Source organism: Malania oleifera, chromosome 3, assembly GCF_029873635.1.
Source record: "Malania oleifera isolate guangnan ecotype guangnan chromosome 3, ASM2987363v1, whole genome shotgun sequence".
Lineage (NCBI taxonomy): Eukaryota > Viridiplantae > Streptophyta > Magnoliopsida > Santalales > Ximeniaceae > Malania > Malania oleifera.
This window is the reverse complement of record NC_080419.1, coordinates 120,570,007-120,590,511: the sequence shown is the minus strand read 5'-3', so window position 1 is coordinate 120,590,511 and position 20,505 is coordinate 120,570,007. Positions and strand designations below refer to the sequence as shown.

At 36.2% G+C, this 20,505-nt stretch overlaps 1 protein-coding gene across 2 annotated transcripts; it reads left to right on the top strand.

Moving 5' to 3' along the window:
- LOC131151738 (gamma-secretase subunit APH1-like) lies at nucleotides 1-19,787 on the top strand. Of its 2 annotated transcripts, none has more exons than XM_058103134.1 (6): nucleotides 1-246; nucleotides 953-1,108; nucleotides 5,721-5,806; nucleotides 8,933-9,058; nucleotides 9,384-9,511; nucleotides 19,391-19,787. In XM_058103134.1, exons 1-6 carry the CDS (start codon nucleotides 134-136, stop codon nucleotides 19,529-19,531), a joined length of 750 nt encoding a protein of 249 aa, XP_057959117.1. In that variant the 5' UTR covers nucleotides 1-133; the 3' UTR covers nucleotides 19,532-19,787. The 2 variants fall into 2 exon arrangements, with proteins under 2 accessions (XP_057959117.1, XP_057959118.1); XM_058103135.1 differs by having other exon boundaries at nucleotides 8-246; nucleotides 19,413-19,787.
- The last annotated feature ends 718 nt before the right edge of the window (nucleotides 19,788-20,505 follow it).

Genomic DNA, 20,505 nt, shown 5'->3' with positions numbered 1-20,505 from the left:
CATTGTGTTCCAGAAACCAAGAGTGGTCAACTCCGTCATTTGCTTCCTCTTTGGCGTGGGGTTGTGGGTGGGGGCAGTTTGGACTTCTGAGCTAAGAGTGGTGGTGAAGCGGCGGAGGAGATCGGAGGCAGCCATGACGGTGGCGGCGGGGATCGGTTACGCGTTGCTAGCTCTAGGCCCCTCTCTCTCCCTCTTTGTCGCCGTTATATCCAAGAAGCCCTTCCTCATTCTCACCCTTCTCTCCAGGTTTTTCTCTGTCTGCTTCCACCTCTCTACAAAGACAAGAAATTCGAGCACTTATGAATAGGTTTCTGTCTGATGCAAGTAATTGGCATGTTTGAGAATAAAATTCGCGCTTATATTGCTTTGAAATTCGCAGCGACATGAAAAATATTGTTAAAAAATTTGTTCTGCTTTATTTATTTGTTTGCTTTTTCATTCTCACATATCGGAAACCAAATGGAGAGCCATTGCATGATTCTATTTGCCACAGATCCTTGTAGTGACAATGAGAAGAAAGCCACTCAAGAGTCGAGGTTGAGAGGAAGAATTTCTGAAATTCTATTACAACAAAATTGATGATTAAATGGTGTAGTAACAGGATATAAAATTATTTAGTAGCGGAATTACTAAAACGGAAATGGTGCAGTGGTGCACTACCACCATTCAATGCCATTCACTGCCGCATTGTCTTGAATCTTGACACATAGTCTACTTGATGCACTTCTCTAGAAAATAAAGGTTTTGTGATAAGATTCTAAAGAGTGGAAGCGCATGGGGGTAATAGATGGTGTAATAAAATATTTTCCTCACTAAAATTGTTTTATACTCCCTTAAAAAAATATTTTAAACTCTGGCCCAAACTGTGCAAGATTAATTTTCACATGCACTGCATTTGGTCTAGCACATAGTTTGCTGAATGCTCATGGTTTGTGCCAATTATTGAGTGCAGTACTTTGGTATGGCTTATGAGTTTGATTGTGCTATCGGGCATATGGAGAGCGTTTCTTCCATTCAAAACAACAACATGGTGGCTATATGCTATTCTTATAATTACTTCTGTTGCTTTTCAAGAAGGCGTTCGGATTCTCTTCTGGAAAGTTTACAAGTACGTTGATATCTCAGTGTTTCTTTTTATTGTGTTATAGCTATTACTCTTTTCTTTTAGTTTTTTATTTTTATCATTTCGAAGTTTGAAATGAAGTGACACATTTATAAGTTGTCTTGATATTGGATGATAATTTTCTTTGTATGTTAAACGCAAAATTAAGCTACACTAACTTCAGTTTATACAGGAAGGTTCTGTTCCATTATGGTAATTGGTATTTCTTGCATTTATTTGTTGTATTGAGTAGGATGGTTAGTCCTAGTATTAATAGAGGTGTTATAGAGGGTATTAGGGGTGCGTGAGGATGTTGTTGTATCTCATTGACAGTTTTTTATGGTTTTCAGATGGACACTACTTAGTTTTTAACTAATGATGTGAGTGATTTTGCTGATGTGCTCACTCATTTGCAAGTGTCTGAGCATGTTTCTATGCTTTAGATGTTGGTTTTAACTTTGAAAACAAGGTTTTGAACCAGTTGCAGTTATGGCTATTTTTTAAAAAGTTGGTCTACATCTTATTTATGTGATCCACTAGGAGGTAACCCGAAGTCATTATCCTTTTGGAACCCTATAATAAAGAAGGTGAGTAGGAGACTGAATGTTTGGGGCTGGGATTCTTCACTTCAGGCGGTTGTGTAACTTATGACTCAGGCATCTGTTTATCCTGTGTTCTGCTTTATTTTTTTGTCTGTTTTGAAGATTTGTGACCACCTAGTGGGACTTAAGCTTTGGTTTTGGTGTTGTTGTGTTTAGGATTTGTGTGTGGGTTGCTATTGGGTTGGAGAAGTTGATGAGGCATTTCATGTGCTTTGAGTGAGTGAGAGTATTAAGGATTACTTGTTACTTGGGATAAGGTTCATAGGACTAAGTGTGAGTATGTTTTGGCACTAACATTACCTTAGTGGGTAAAATGATAAATGGCTTTGATGCTTTTCTTCCGAGTTCCCATGGCACAAGGTGATTCATAGTAAATATAGGATCCACCAAAATGTTTGGGATGATTTGGTGACTTGGTAGGCCATAGTTGCGAGTCTCAGAAATTTCTCTCTTAGATTTTCCATCTTTTTTTCTTCAAGTGAGGCTTAATGTGGGCAATGGTGAGAGAATTTGTTTCGGGGGGAGGCAATGGGTTGGGAAGCTTATTTTGTGTTGCTTGTCCTCAACTTTTTTACTTCTTGATTTGTCACAATGCTCTTGGTTCTTGTTTCTTAATTTTTGATTGGGAAATGGTGGATCTTGTTCGGATGTTTGATGTGCTTATTCTTTTCATCCTCCCTTTAGAGGTGATAGAAGGGTTTGGTCTTTGAATTGTTTAATGGAATTTCCTTGTTAATTCTTTTTTGATCATCTTATTTATGCTACTGGTTAAGGATTTGACAGCTCTTCAACTTTCAAAGGATATTGCCTTAGATTGTGTTTGAGTGGCTGAATAGGATTTATGCAGTCAGCCCCGTCTACTGGGACTCAAGGCCTGATTCTTATTCATGCTCTGAGCAGTGTTCATTCTCTCTGGATTCTGTTTTTTGGATAGTAACAACTCCTATAATCAGGGCCTTTGCCTGGTCTGCCATTTTAACAGGATTAAGACTTCATTGCAGAGGACTGTGAAGGCATGGATATTTTAGTCTTTGTTTCTTAAGTGGTGAAACAACTGCACATTTGTTTCTACATTGCCCCCATTCTTGGAATATTTGGTGCAAGCTTTTTGATGTTTTTGGGTAGGCATTGAATGAGTCCTTTTTGGACATATTTTTTCCTTCAAAAGTTTAAGGGCTTTGTTGGTGGAAAGGAGGGGAAGATACTTTGGAGATATGTTACTGTGCTGTTGTTTGGTGTGTTTAGTTGGAGCTGAATCCAAGAATTTCCAGTATGTGGAATATGTCATTCAAATTGGCATGGAGTAGGGATTATTTAATTAGCTTCTCTTTGATGTTCTGCTTTTGCTTTGTCTAGAGCAGTGCGCCTGGTGGATGTACAAATGTACAATGAGATTGGAGAATTTAGAGGGCTTTGTTCGAGTAGCATTTTATTTTCTCTTCGTCTTTGCTTTGTTGTAGGAGGATGCCTATCCTCCATTACTTGTAATATTTCGTCTGTCTTAATAATATTTCTTCTTTTATCCAGGGAAAAATAAATTGATCATCCACAATGGCATTGGTGTAGTTTTTTTTTGGAAGGTGTTGGTTGATTTGTTCTGCTGTTTCCTTTCTTATTTGACTCAGTTTGTCTCGTGGAGAATCAACTTCTATCAAAGATATTTTCTGCAGAAAATTTAATTTTCTTTTTCTATAAAAGAAGATAGAGATCAATTTTCTGTTATTTAGACAGAATGCTGGAATTATTTTCACTGTGTTCCCAGGTGGAAAATATGCTTATTAATTGCAGAAGTTGTTTTGCATTTTGTGTGGTTCTTTTTTCCATTGATCATTTGAGCTATTTTCCTTGATCAAATTATGAGGAAAGACTTAAATGCTGTGAAACAAACAGAGCATTAATAGGAAAAAATTGTTTGTTTTATGTAGCTGTATCCATTTGCTTTTCTTGGTCGCTCTTGCTTTTGTTCTTGAAAGCTGCTTCTGCCTCATTCTCGTAAAGCTTGATGTCATAGTGTCCAACCCCATAATAACTGAGCCCTTTGAGTTGATGATATATTGTTAATCTCATATCTCAAATCCCAAGTCCCACGATTCTATTTTTCTTTTGCTAGCGCTTCCAAATCAAAATTTTCTTACCCGCCTTTTGTTGTTCAACAACATTCTCTTAGGTTTCATTCATTTAGATTTTAGATTAACTTAGCCCTGAAGAACAATTACTTCCTAACTGTAGGTACTGGAGTGCTATAATGTCTTGACTGCAATATAGGTTCATGCTCCCAATTTGTTGTACTCTGTTGTGCCTCAGATCATAATGGGATGCAATATGAGTTGCCAAAAGTGATGACTAAGTTGAAAATAATAGAAAATCGTACCGTCACAAAATAGTTATATATCAAAGGCATTGAGAAAACAGAAGGTAAGCAACATTATTATTTTTATTTAATGGAATGGTGTTGAGTGCCACCTTCAATATGTTGTGACCCTGAGAGAGTGTTTCAAAGTGCAACGTAATCGAAGTACGTACCAAGCCAAGTAGTTCCCTGATCCCTATGCCCGCACAATGACCAACAACATACTTTGTGCAAGGTAACTGTTTTCCTCACACTTTGGATCTACATTTGTGCGAGGGAACCATGTTCCTTACTCTTGATTCTGGACCATTTCTAGCTTGATATCAAGGCGAAAGGGTGTTCATGGTTCAGAATCAAACTAGTGATTGCTGAACCAAACCAATGTCATCTGTTTAGAGATTTTTTGAACCGAAAGTGAACCGAACTCATTGATCAACTGATAGTTTAGTTAAATGGCTGGTCAATTCAGTTATCTGATCCGAATGGATTAAGGCTATATATATATTGATATATTGTTCCAGAAATTAGAGAAATAAAAAATAAAACCTGTTATACAGCCCTTGAACCTTATCCTCAGAAACCCTTGAAGAAACCAATTTCTTTCTTCTCACAGACCTTCTCTATAATCTTTCCATACCCATACTTTCCCTTCAAAAAAATGATTGGGCTGTCTCTTTGAAATCACTTGCCCTAAAAATCTAAACCCATCTAAGACCCTACAAATACCATAGACCTTAAATGAAGAGTTTGCCATCTTGAGAGAGAGATAGAGAGAGGGAGGTGGTGTATGATGGCATGCATAGAGCAGAGTGTAGGGAGGTGTACTTGCGTGATATCAAGGATCGAGGCTCAATCCTCATGGCTGTGTGTCGCCTGATGGCTGTCCTTGAGTTCAAGCCCACACAGAAAGTAAAGGGGTGGAGAGCTGAGAAAGAAAGGCGGAGAGCAGAGGAGTTATCGATAGCAGATCTTTAGTTCAAAATATAGCTTTGGGGTTTGGGATTAGATTTTTTGTTTCGGTTTTGATTTGGTTACTCACATGTTGTTTATTAAAATATATCCATGTGTATAAATAAAAAGGGCAGCCCGGTGCACAAAGCTCCTGCGTATCCATGTGTATGAATGTTTTAATTTTAATACATTATATGTAATTATATATAATATATTAAAATATATCCATGTGTGTGATTTTTTTTTTAATTTTAAGACATTATATATATATATATTATAAATCAGTACATAAAAAATTTGTTCGGTTTTGGTAATTGTCCGATCATGAATGTTAAAACCGAAACTGAACCGATAACCAAAAACTGTGGAAAAGCTGAATCAAAAATTCAAAACTGAACTGAGCAAATCGGTTAACTGAATGTTTGGTTCAGTTTGGGTTCAGATTGGTTTTCCAGATTGGTTTGGTTTCCAAAGATTTTTGAACAGCCCTCCAAGCCTTATTGAAGAAGAGTAGTTTTTGATTTCATAGGTAGAATATGCTTTTTCTTCCTGCTCTCTCGTTGCTAGTATTTTCTTGAAATGTTTTCTTGTATGCAACAGATACAGTGTTAGTAAATAACATCTCACTTTTGATGAATGGTGATACTAAAGAATCTTGATTAATTTGTAATTATGTTGCTTCTCATGACATCCTTTGATGGTTGAATTTATCTAGGAGGTTAGAAGATATGTTGGATGCTGTTGCTGACAGAGTCTCAAGACCTCGCTTATTTCTGACAGATAAGATGCAAATTGCTCTGGGTAAGCTTTGCAAAAGTTTTCATGCTCTTTGTTGTGGTTGAAATAGCTTGTGGTAACCTGATTTATTTTAGTGCTTCACTGTAAGTCAATTTTGTGATATTTTCCTTGTAGTACGATAGACCATGTTGGCTGGCCATAATTAGGGATGTTTTTGAGTCTAGTTGACACTGGGCTACTTAAACTCAACTTAACTCGTAAATTTTAAGATTGAAACTTGACTAGGTTGATCTTATAACTGTTTAGTTTGACTTTTAAATTTTTAAGCTCAAAACTGAACCTGGTTGGCCTTATAATTGTTGAACTTGTGCTCAACTCGACGAGTTTTAAAGATGTGAGCTCAAATTTATTAAGCTTGATTTAGTTACAAAATGATATTAAATATAATTATTTGTATATAAATTAAACATTAGTATAAAATGTATAATATGTCACTTATATAATATAAAGAATAATAAAATAGCAAAAGCTTGATTAAGCTTGTCAGTGGTATTGCAAAAATTGAATTAACTCTTCAAGCTACTTGAGTAGCTCTGGTTCAACTCAATCTCAAATAGAGTCAAACCGAGTCAAGCTACACAGCAAGTTGAGCTTGAGATGTTTGCAAGCCAACTGACTTACCTCTTGCCATGATCTGATTCTTACATATTTATAGATAGATAGATACATTGATAATATATGAAATTCATTAATGAGAGCAAGAATGACACTTTGGAAATGTGTGTGTGTGTGGAACAGCCTTTGGGAAAAGACATTTGTTATCATCTTATCAGTGACATTCAGTAGATTGTAATAAAGTGAAAGTGTGAAATAGGGTGAAGGCATTTTCCACCATGGGATAGATGACATTGCAAGAAAATACTTAGAATACTCTTCTTTGGTCATCAAGGTTTACAGCATCTTCTTTCAGAATACTCTTCTTTGGTCATCAAGGTTTATAGCATCTTCTTTCAAGTATGTAAACGTTTTAATGAATCATGCCTTTTCGTAACCTTTCCATGCCTAGACCAAAAACCAAATTTCAGCATAAAACTTAAGGAATGCTCATGGCAACGACTATTTTGCATGGAATACATATTCCATATTGAGTAGAAAATTGGTGATTTTTGGCTTTTTATTTATGGCCACAATATAGTGGTATTCACTGTTTGTGCAGTGAGAAAATTTTTCAAATTGTAAATTTTTTAGTTAATTGAGCCATTGTTACAAGCATTGATAAAATAATTGTCATTAATATTGTATTTTATGTTTTTTTTTGAATCAATGTTTAAAAACTATCTTTTGACATACCATTGCATTTTTTTTTTTTTTGGGATTGTGAATGCAATTAAAAGTTTAGATATTAATAATACAATAAAGGAAAGGAAGAAAACCATATTCTTATGGTCTGACTGACATATAAATAATTGGGCTTTATTGATTGTTATTACCCATTTTTGGGCTTTATTGATTGTTATTACCCATTTTTGCAGCATTCCAAGTAGAGTGATGAGTCCTATGACATCTTATGAGGGTAGGTGCTATTGCTACAATCTTTCCTTGTCTGAAAATGTAATATGAAATCCCCAAACAGTAACTTCTACATTCTGGATAGAAACAACTAAAGTTACACAGGTTTTTAATTAGTCTTTAATAAGTAACATATTATTGAAATCATTAAGGTAGTGTTTGGGAGTATGAATCTTGGGCCTTGGATATGGTTTTGTGTAGTACAAAACTCAACACAAATTTGTATTGCATTTCACACAAATCCAAATCCAAGGTCCAAATTCCAAGCTCCCAAACATGGGGTAAGAAAAGTTTGAAATAAAACCCTGTGAATCTGTGATTATCCTCAGCTAGTTGCATAGACAGTTGAATATTCTGGATACCTCAGATTGTGCCATCATCAAACAGACTCTAAAATATTTGCTTGCTCTAAGTGTGAGGGCGTGGGGCAAGAAGTTTATGAATTTGCACGCATTGTTGTTTTCACACATTGTTTCTTTGACCATTGTAGCTGATTTTTTCCTTTTTTTTTTTTTTCAAAATTCATTTGAACAGATTCATTTGGCAATAGTTATTCTCGTTATAGCTTCAGTTTCATATTGTTTGAGAGGGGTTCCAAAATACAGCCATTGCGAAAGACACTTTTTCTTTCCTATCTTCACTCTCTTGTTATCAATAGGTGGCAGTCTTGATCTAGAAAGCATTGCTTTCTTGTTCTTATATTCCTTGTCCTTGATAGCCCATGTGACCACAGTGTTTTGCTGACATTGTTTTTTTATGCTTTACATTTTTATTAGATCTGTGGTCTCATTTTTTTAGTACTTGCAAGTTTATTCCTGATTTTGCTTCTTGTTACCAAAGTTTTTTTTTTTTCAATTAAAATAATTTTAAACAGCAAAAGGAGACGACTTTATTAGAAAAAGAAGAATGTACATGAAAGAGAAAAAGAAATCCTCCAAAACAGAAGAAAGAAAAACCAAAAATAAAAGGTAAAATGAAAATAATAAAACAAAACTCAAACAATCAGAATAACAAAGCCAACCAACCCTTTTCAGTTGTTTCTAAAAACATTAATTTCCATGCCTTCAATTTTTTTTGGATATTAATTTCTATGTTTGTGAATATTTACATGAAAAGCCCCACCCTTTCTGTGCTTTAGATTGTTCAAATGTAAAGTAGTATAAGGTAGATTATTGCAGCTGAGATTTGACCTCATCGAGTGATCCATTCTGAATATATTAGGCAAGGATATGGCCCAGAATCATGGGACCACTATGTGTTTGATGCGGCAGATCCAATAAATGATTTAAATATGAGTATAGCCAGGATATGTCACCATTTTGAAGAATAATTATGAATCTTAACTTCTTTATGTGAAGGCTTCTAATGTATATGATAGGGGTGGAGAAGATGATTCAATGGGGATTTGAATTTAAGCTATCAAATTTTTTGTGCATTGTGATTTATTAAATGCCTGTTGCCTGGTGCGAAGACCATCTGTTGCTCCCTCCCCCTCATCTATTTTCTTGCTGGATTTCCGCAAAGGACAAACTGGATAACTATCACGTAGGCCGTTTTCTTTAACATCTTACTTGCTTATTTGATCTGTGTACTTACTCATTTTGAACCAATTACATGCAGCTGGTGGTTTAGGTCATGGTGTGGCCCATGCTATCTTTTTCTGTGTTAGCCTTTTGACACCTGCATTTGGTCCAGCAACATTTTATGTCGATAAATGCTCGCATATGCCATTTTTTCTTGTTTCTGGTAAGTTATATTGTGCAAATTCTTTGTATGCATCAATTTTTGTTATAAGTTATTTTAAGTCTGTTTTTATTGCATATATTTGCTCGGGGCTTGGTTGAGCTATTTATTTATTCCATGATACAGTTGGTATCTGGGGATTAGGATCAGCTAATGGATTTTCAAAGTAGACAGCATTGATACTTGAGGGAATCTTTATTTTTATTTTGTCATAAAAATAACACTTATGAATAATTGATGATAGTTGGTCAACGGTTATAGAACTGATCTGGATTCTGGAGTTTTGGAGATATTCTCTATTTGACAATTTCCCCTTGTGCATTGGCAGCAACTCTTGCTCTTGCATTCGTTACCATACATACTTTCTCAATGGTCATTGCTTTTAATGCGTATGCTGAAGGGAACAAAGTGGACCAATATTTTGTTCCTATAGTTCATTTGGTTGCAGGACTGGTGGTAAGTACCTACTCTTATTCTCTGAATTGATAACTGTTGAGATTTTGATTAAATGAATGACTTAACTTGAAGATAGTTCTCTCCCTCTATTTATAATACAAATCAAATACATTCTAATGACAATAATACCCTTAGTAACTCTCACTAATTAACATACTAGCACAATAATAATAATACTAAAAGACATAAATAACCTTTCCCTCAAGCCGGAGCATAAATGTCATATGCTTCTAAGTTGTTACTTGTTACAAATAAATTTAACACGAAACCCCCCTCTCCCCAAAGCTTTGGTAAACAAATCAGCGAGCTGCATATCAGACTCCACATAAGCGGTAGTAATGAGCTTGTGCACAAGTTTCTCCCAAACAAAGTGGCAATCAACTTCAATGTGTTTCATCTGCTCATGAAAGACCGGGCTGGAGGCAATATGAAGAGCAACTTGATTATCACACATCAACTTCATAGGTTGAGAATGTGAAAAACCCAATTCTTCCAACATGTTCTTCAGCCAAACAAGTTCACAAGTAGTGTGAGCCATAGCTCTATATTCATATTCAACACTTGACCTGGCCACAATAGTTCGTTTCTTACTCCTCCAAGAAACTAAATTACCATCAACCAAGACATAGTATCTAGTTGTGGATCTTCGGTCGGATGGCGACCCAAGCCAATCTGCATTTGTATATCCATGGATATAAGTGTGACCCTAATCACGATATAAAAGTCCTCTATTCGGTTGTGGATCTTCGGTCGGAAGGCAACCCAAGCCAATCTACATTTGTATATCCATGGATATAAGTGTGACCCTAATCATGATATAAAAGACCTCTCCCAGGTGCACCTTTAAGATACCTCAAGATGCGAATTACTGCATCTCAATGACTTGTCCTCAAGAGAATATAGAAATTGACTCTCAACACTTGTTGCAGAAGATATATTCAGCTGAGTGATTGTGTGATAATTCAACTCTGTCACGTGCCAGTGCACAGGGTAGGCACTGCCGGCAGTTTTTCAGTGCGTGGGGCTGTTTCCGGTGATGGGGTTTTGTGGGGGTGGGCTTCAGAGGGTTTTGTTTTTGGCTATATGGTTGGTTTTGTGGAATATGAGGGTGGAGGTGGATTTGAGAAGGGCAGCGATGGGAATGTGTTTTTCCGGCTATGGCCGAGTATGATAGGGTTTAGGTTGGATCATGCTCTGATGCCATGTTGAGATTTTGGATAAATGAATGACCTAAATTGAAGATAGGTCTCTTCCTCTATTTTTAATACAAATTAAAAACATTCTTATGATAATAATACCCTTACCGACTCTCACTAATTAACATAATAACACGCTTAATAATAATAATACTACAACAACATCAAAACCAAGTCTTAAGCCCCACTAGGTGAGGTTGGCTATATGAATCCTTTTCCATCTTTCAAGTGGAAGGATGCAGCGAGCGAGCTTGTTAAGCTGCGATTGAGCCTTTATGCGATTATGGACCATTTCTTTTGATAAATTTAGGGCTATTAAATCCTTATTCACTATCTCATTCCAAGTTATTTTTAGGCCTATCCCTACCCCTTCTACTGCCCCCCATAATAACTAACTCACTCTTCCTCACTGGCGCACTATGTGGCCTACATTGCAAGTGTCCAAACCTTCTAAGGAGTCCCTCCCTTTTCTTATCTTCTATAGGTGCTACACCCAACTTACCGCGAATATGTTTATTCCTTAATTTATCTTTCAGCGTTTTACCACTCATCCATCTAAGCATTCTCATCTTAGAAACTTTTACTTTTTAGATATTTTGTTTCTTCGTCCCCCAACATTTTTATCCATATAGCATAGCTAGTCTTATAGTCGTCCTATAAAATTTCTCTTTTATTTTTAAAGGTATTCTATGATTACAAAGCACACTTGAAGCACTTATCCATTTTACCCAAGCTGCTTCAACTCTATGGATTACATCATCTTCAATTTCTCCTTCAGCTTGCATAATAAATTCAAGGTATCGAAATCTACAAGTGTTATTTATTTCTTCATCACCAAGTTTAATTTTGTCTCAATATTACTCCTACCATTACTGAAATTACATTTCATATATTTTGTCTTATTTCTACTTATCCTAAAGCTTCTAGATTTCAAAGTTTCTCTCCATAATTCTAACTTAGCCTCTACTCCGCCCCTAGTTTCATCAATCAATACAATATCATCTGCAAACAACATATACCATGGAACCTCATTTTAAATGCTCTTAGTTAGTTGGTCCATCACTAAAGCAAAAAGATAAGGGCTCAAAGCTGATCCTTGATGTACACCTACGGTGATGGGAATTCTCTAGTGTCTCCATTTATAGTCTTTACACTAGTCATTACTCCATCATATATATCCTTAATGACATCAGTATACCTACTACATATACTATTTTTTTTCTAAAATCCACCATATAACTTCCCTAGGTACCTGATCATATGCTTTCTCTAAGTCAATAAATGCCATATGCAAGTCCTTCTTCTTTTCCCTAAACTTTTCCATTAATCTTCTTAAAAAATATATAACTTCTGTGGTAGATCTCCTAGGCATAAAACTAAATTGATTTTCTGAGACCTCCGTTTCTAGCCTTAATCTTTGTTCAACTACCCTTTCTCACAGTTTCATTGTATGACTCATAAGTTTAATTCCAAGATAGTTATTACAAATTTGAATATCTCTTTTATTTTTGTATATAGGTATTAAAGTGCTTTTCCTCCATTCATCTGACATTTTATTAGTTTTTATAATTGTGTTAAATAAATTTATTAACCATATAATTCCAACATCACTTAAGCATTCCTAAACTTCAATTGGGATGTTATCCGGTCCTGTAACTTTTCCATTTTTCATCTTTTTTAGTACAAATTTAACTTTGTTAACTCAAATTTTGCAAATAAATCTCATATTTTTAGTCTTTTCCTCATTTGTCAATTTCAAGTTTAAGTCTTCTATTTGATTTTCATTAAACAACTTACTAAAGTAATTTCGTCATCTTTCTTTTATGTCTTTGTCCTTAACCAAGACAATATCATCCTCACTTTTTATACATTTTACATTTCCTAAATCCATACTCTTCCTTTCCTAGGTTTAGCAAGTTTAAATATATTTTTTTCCCCTTCTTTTGTATCTAATCTATCATACAAACTATTAAATGATTTGTGTTTATCTTCACTGACGACCTTTTTTTGCATCTTTTCTCGCCTCTTTATATTTTTCAAAGTTATCCATGTTTGGCACCAAATTCTTTTTGTCTTTAAGGCTTTTTGGACATCTTTATCCCACCTCTAACTTTCTTTGCTATTCGAGAATTTTCTCCTTAATTCACCTAAAATCTCTTTTGCTATATTTTTAATAGAGCTAGCTAATCTACTCCAAAGAGTGTTTGTATCCATCCCATCCTTTATAGTCCAATCCCCATCTTTGATCATTTTATCTGTAAATTTTATTATATTTTCTTCCTTTAGGTTCCACCACGTAGTTCTCTTACATTGGTTTATTTTATCATTTTTCTTCCATTTTTCAATACATATATCTAACACTAATGGTCTATGTTGTGTGGTTAGGTTTTCACCTGTAATAACTTTACAATCCTTGCATGATAAACGATCTACCCTCCTAGTTAAAAAAAAATCTATTTGACTTATATTTTGTTCATTTTAAAGGTTATTAAGTGTTCTTCTCTCTTCTTAAAACAAGTTTTCATTGTAATAAAATCATATGACATAGCGAAGTCTAAGAATATCTCCCCTGGCTCATTTTTGTCTCCATATCCATATCTTCTATGTATTCTATCATAACCTTTATTATCCCTTCCTACTTGTCCATTCAGATCTCCTCCTATGAATATTTTCTTAGTCCCTGTTATGCCTTGTATAATACTATCCATATCTTCCCAAAATTGTCTCTTAAGGTTTTCTGCTAAGCCTACTTGACGAGCATAAACACTAATGATATTTATTATCTCTTGACCTAATACTATCTTGATTTTTATAATTCTATCACCTACTCTGTTTACATCAATTACGTTATCTTTTAAGTTTTTGTCTAAAATAATTCCTACTCCATTCTTATGTTTTTCTTTTTCAATGTACCAAAGTTTAAATCCTGATTTATCAATTTCTCTAGCTTTCTCTCCCACACACTTAGTTTATTGAAGACAAATTATATTAATTTTTCTTTTAATCATTGTGTCCACAAATCCATGCTTTTACCCGTAAGTGTCCTTACATTCCGAGTTGCTAATCTAATCCTAGTTTCTTGAACTAGCTTCTTTACTTGCCCACGTCTAGAATGATGCAGGAATCCTCGCATATTTGACACCGTATTCGGGTGTTGACACGGCGCATTGCTTCAGGTGACGACCTAGGGCATCCTCACCCACTTTTTGCTACACCTAGGTGTTACACAAATGCAATGCGTCGCTCATAGGGGATGCCTTAGCAAATAGTCGGTTAAGGATTCATATCATAGTGATTTGACAAATTTTACGTTGACTGTCAGCTACCTAATGCAACCCTCCTCGTTTACCTGGGCTTGGGAACAGTTGTGTGTGAAAAAATTAGGACATTAAGTGCATCACAAGTAGAGTTAATAATAATAATACTAAAAGATATAAATAACCTCTAACAATACCCTATGTCTTGTGTATATTGCAAAGCAACAAAAAATTTTATGTGGCGTTTGGTTCACAGCACGAGATGCCCTCCGGCATTGTGATTCCCTGGAATTTCGATACCTGGGATACAATATTTATGAGAATATAGGATAGATTCCTGGGCATGTGGTATTTTGTTGTGAATTGTGGCTCACATTCTAAAGGGAAAGCATGAAGGAAATCAGGGTGCAGTAGGGCAAACCGTCGACGGTAGCCTTGTAACTGTCGACGGTTTGGCTCGGGATGCCTAGTGCAGATTTCAAATTTTGAAAGATGAACGTTATTATGGTTGGTGTTTGAAGGGAAAACCTCTAGGATCTCTATTTATATGTCTTATTGGATGTATTTAGAGTAAAATGTTTGTAAGAGAAGAGAGGGATTGTATTGTTCTTGTAATTTTCACAAGAAGATAGTGAATCCTTGTCGTTTGCTCCTGTGGATGTAGGCATTGCCGAACCACGTAACTCAATAATGTGTCTTTGTGATTGTTATTGCTTCCTTTAACTTGCAGTGGTTGTGGATTGTTCTGTATTTTCATCATTAGATTGTTGCAGTGTGTGTTTGATTCTTTACACAAATATATATTCTGTTGTGCATATTTGGGGGTTTTACACAACAAATTGGTATTAGAGCATTGTTGTAATGACTTCTGGATCTTCATCTGTGAAATTTGACGTTGTCAAGTTTGATGGAATTGGGAATTTCGATTTGTGGTAGAGAAGGGTGAAGGATCTTTTGGTGCAACAAGGCATGGTGAAGGCCTTATACGGAATTCAATCGGAAGGCATGGATGAAGCAACTTGGAATGAGTTGGAGACAACGACATTATCAACCATCTGACTTTGTTTGACTGATGATGTGTTGTATCACGTCATGGATGAGGATTGTTTGACATTAGTTTGACAAAAATTGGAAAGCCGATATATGTCTAAGGATCCGTCAAAATCTGCAAATGTAGTGGAAGGAGACTCAGTGAGCAGTGATGGTGATGCGCTATGTGTTTTATCGGGTTCGAAGTTCTTCACGGATGATTCTTGGATCCATGATAGCAAATGGAAAATGGTTCAACACCTACAGTTCAGTTAATAGTGGTTGTGTTTTGATGGGAAATGATATTTTATTCAAAATATTTGGCATTGGAAATGTCAAAATCAAAATGTATGATGGTGTTGTAAGAACCATGTGTGATGTAAGACATGTATTGGGTCCAAGGAAGAATGCATTTTCATTAGGCACTTTAGATTGTAACGGATATAGTTACGAATTACGAGTCTGAAAGTGGGGAAATGAAAGTGTGTGAAGGTGACTCGATAGTGATGAAAGGAGAAAAGGTAGTGGAAAATATCTATGCATTGCAGGGGAATACGATTGTATGTGGAGCTGTAGCTGTAGAATTTGAGTCAGATGTTTTGTGGCATATGCGGTTAGAGCATATGGGTGACTATACATATTCAAATGTTTGGGGACCGGTGAGGATAGCATCACGAGGTAGACATATGTTTTTCGTGGGTGTATCACGAAAGGTCTTGGTTTATCTCATGTGACACAAGCCTGATGTTGATGTATTTACCAGGTTAAACTTGTGGTTGAGGTGGAGTACTAGACTGGGAGAGAGATCCTCTGGTCAGACTTGGGACTGAGTACGCTGGTTTTGTTCAAGAAGTTTTGTGAGTAAGGCATGTTATATGCAGGGCTTGCAGGGTACTTCTTGGTGAAGTTAGTGAGTATGACGTGTTTTTCGTGTGACCTATCACTAAAGGTATCGTTAGATGGGAGAGTTACAGGTGAATTGTGGGCAAGTTTTGTGGTAGACTACTTTGGTGTGAGCGGATGTCTACTGGTGCACTATTCTAGTGATGGAGGATCTAAGCTTGGTGTTATGTTCAGGTAGTACATCTTTCTGGGGTTTAAGAAAGGTGGGTGCAAGCTGGGTGATCTTGTAACAAACAAAGGGGTGATCGAGGACATGACTTTAGGTGATAAAATCATGGGGCAACGTACTCAGGTAAAGGAAGAGAAACAAATGCCAGAAATATGCGACAGCAGCAAACATGTAATTCAAGTAGAGTTAGATACTCAGGGTAGAAATGCGGGAAGTTCTATCTAGGGTCAACAGTATCACCGTTTAAATGGACATGTGATGCAGGTGGAGCTATAGACTCAGGGTAGAGATGACATTATTCATATTATAGGGAGTTTCAACTTGGGAGACCAGCAAAATCACGGTGGGCCCATGTGCACTATTAGACCACCACTCAAGTATAAATTTGACATTCTTGTGTTTTTTGCATTCATTACTACCAGCAGCAAGGTTCTTACTATTTTTCAAGTTGCAATATACAGCGAAGGGAAAAATAGGTGGATGAGTGCTATAATGGAGAACATGAAGTTAGGAGAACTGGGTGTGGGAGTTGGTGAGACTTCCAGTGTGGAATAGGGTGATAGGATGCAGCGGGGTGATGTATTTGTTGTGTGTGAATGACATGTTATTGGCTGTGAAGGCTTTGACTGAGGCTTGATAGTTGGAAACTATGTTAAAAGTTTTTGACATGAATGTGTTGGGTACGGCCAAGAAGGGTCTTGGTTTGATGATTCACATGAACAAGGCTGCAGGGAGATTGGTGTTATCTCAGAGTGGCTTTGTGGACGGAACCGCAGGGAGACTTTATTTGCCGTCTCAGGGGGGTTCTATGGAGAATCGATATGGAATGTTTACGGCTCAGTATCAAGGACGGACTGTGATGTTCGGGATATGTCAAAGGTTCCCCATGATGGTGTAATGGGGTGTTTCGGCAGGCAACAGAGTGAACCGTCAGTTGTGCAATCTGTTGAAGACTATGCTGGGGCTTTGGTGATACAAGACTTGTGACAGCTTTTGTGTTTACTGTTGTGGGAAGGCCTTGTTGGAAGCCTAGGGCGAAGTCTCAGGTTGTTGCATCTACAATTGAATCGAGGTTGATGGTAGAAGTCGAAGCTGCCATCGACAAGTTCAAGCGGTGTTGCTTGGACTTGGTGTTTGTCTCCAGTTGCTAGATGGGAGGCGGTCCCAACCTAATGTCCCAAGTTCAAGGTGGAGCAACAGGTTTATGTTTTTCAGTTTCTCCTAAGGGGCGTATGTTTGCAAAGGTGGAGATTGTTGTGAATTGTGGCTTGCATTCTAAGGGGAAAGCAGGAAGACAATCAGGGTGCAGTAGGGCAAACCGTCGACGGTTTGGCTTGGGATGCTCAGCGTAGATTTCAATTTTTGAAAGATGGACATTAATATGGTTGGGGGGAACTCTATTTATATGTCTTATTGGATGTATTTAGACTAAGATGGTTGCAAGAGAAGAGAGATATTGTATTGTTCTTGTAATTTTTACAAGAAGATAGTGAATCCTTACCATTTGTTCCCGTGGATGTAGGCATTTCCAAACCACCTAATTCCCTGTGTCTTTGTGATTGTTATTGCTTCCTTTAACTTGCTGTGGTTGTGGATTGTTCTGTATATTCGTCATTAGATTGCTGCAGTGTGTGTTTGATTCTTTACACAAATATATATTCCGCTGTGCATATTTAGGGGTTTTACACAACATATTCCCATGTTTGATTTATTCCTGGAATGATGACAAATTAACTTTCTATTTCCTAAATATCCTTAGGCTGGATAATGGATACTTCACAAACACACATACACACACACACAGACACACACACAGCTTGTACATATTATTTTTGCACAAAATTCAATGGATAACTAGGGTTTTCTTTTGTTGATTCAAAATTTTTAGTGATTCCCCCTGGGTTTCTGGACACCCACATTTTAAAGTGGGAATAGTGATGTTGGTGTTGAAGAATGAAGAGAATACGTATCATTTGCAGGATTGGGATTCCTGATTATGAAATATGAACCAAATGTGGAAATACCAGGAATCAATAAGAATTCTTGGGAATCATTGGTTGAGTTTGCGAACCAAATCCCACATTCATATGTAACATGTTTCTCACATGGTTGCCATGCTGTTACTGGCACAATTTGGGCCAACTGGGGCTGCCTGTTGAGTGTGTTGTATTGGGAGATTCTTGAGTAATGTTTTGTTCCTATGGTTCACTTGGTTGCAGAACTTGTGCTAAGTACTTCCTCTTAATCTTTGGATCAATGTTTTCTATATCTTGTGTATATTTTAAAGGAACGAAAAATTTTTAGTACATAACTTGACTTCCACACAGCGCACATGCAGTTAAGGGCACAATTTGAGCAAACTGTGGTTGCATGTAGTAAATTTGTCTTGATCATCTGAGAGATAGAAAAGCCAGATAATGCTTGTATGATCCCACCTTTCATTATTAAGACTGGATGATATGTTAGTGGGATGCTTTCTGTTGGGTAAGTTGTATTGAGATAAACTTGACCAATATTATGTTCCTCTAGTTCATTTGGTTGCAGGACAAGTCGTAAGTACTTGGTCTTAAATCTTTGAATTGATGCCCTGTATCTTGTGTATTGCAGAGGAACAAGAGTCTTTAATGTGTAATGTGTCTTTCACACGGTACACATGCAGTTACTGGCACAATTTGTGCAGAATGTGGTTGCAATTGGTAAATTTTCTTAATCATCTGATAATTAGAAAACCCAGACAATGCCTGCATGACCCTATCATTTCATGATTAAGGCTCGGTTTTATGTTAGTGTGTTAGTGGGGTGCTTTCTATTGGGTATGTTGAATTGAGAGAAGCTTGATCAATGATCTTTCTATCAATTTGTTGGTGGAAAGGTATGTAAACACTCAGCATGGTGCTATAAATTGATTTACTAGGAGATGTTTGACTATTAACTACTTGGAATTCAGAAAAAGAATATATTCATGGAACTATTGTCATTCATGAAGCTGTTGCAACCCTGAATTTCACGTGTTAATCGCTAAAAATTTGGCAATGAGGTTTAATTCAAGGAAAACAGTGCATGTTAGGAACTGAGCAACTTTTTTTTTTTTTGGTTGTCTTGAATGTTTGATATTAATTTCATTTATGAACAATTTTGGAATTTTTTGTTTTCGCTCACTGATGTGGATAATGTGCTTGTTTGTTCTGATCCAGTTTCATATGATATCATTATCTTTGTCTTTTTATTAAAGAAAATTGTGACAAACTTGTCAGAGTGCCAACCGAATTAATTGTCCTCTTCCACACTTCTTCTTGATTTGCTATTGCTGTTCTCTCCTTCTCAGACACTGATTAACCTCGCATCAGGGGGCTGCAACTTTGGAATTCCTCTCCTCTATTTTCTGACGGCGCTAACTTTGATGCATTGTGGGAAGATGGTTTGGAGGAGATTAACAGAAAATCGAAACAGACCTGGTGATTCGTAATAGCTCGGGAATCATTTTTGGAGGTTTAGGGCTTAGGTTAGTCCTGTTGTATAGCTGCTTTCCAGTAACAGTTAGGAGGAGGGGATACTTGAGACAGCTGTAGGTGTATGTATTGCATGAAGGAATCTTTAGGCTATGTTAACCATCAACTGTGATATTTTTCCCTACCTAAATCAAATGGTTTTATATATTTGTAACAGATACTATGTGTTGCATGAATCCTTTTAGAACAAAATAAAATTTGCCCTGTTGGATAGTTGTTGCCCACACAATGATGAGAAGCTTATAAAGTCCATCTGAAAAGCAAAAATGTTGCTCTTGAGGGTATGTTTTTGAAATATAGTTATTGGTTTTTTTTTTTCAAAGAATTATAGAAATTTAACTTATTTTTTCAAATTTCCAATAGGCCATACAGAAGAGTTTGGAAAATAATAAAAAAGTTATTAAAAATTTCCGCACATTTGGTCTTTTCATTTACTCTTTAAGAACACTGAAATAATATCATCGCAATTTTTTGTTATTGAATAGATAAGCTTAGTGTGACCTTTTTACAGTTTATGAAGGTATTATTTGAAATTAGTTAATAAAAAAAAGAGCTGATTTTTGACGAAGGTTATATATTGAATGTCTAAGATGACAAGAAAAGAGAGCAAGAGGGCAATGCTAATAGTGAATGTATGAAAATTTTTAAATTTGTCAAAGAAAATTTCAAAGCTCAAAAACTGCTAATCAAACGTGCCCAACTTTTAATTCAAAAAAAAAAAAGTTAAAAAAATGAAATATCGATTCATACATAAAATAAAAGTAGAGATTTGCGAGCAGATGTAATTTATTTGTGTCGAAACAAGCACCAAGCACTGCGGAGCCTCATAGAGATCATCAATTTGCAAAGTAGGCAGGTTTTATCTTTCTCCAATTGAAACAATACTCCAAATGGTAAAACATACATATACGCAACATAAAAGAGAAAAGCC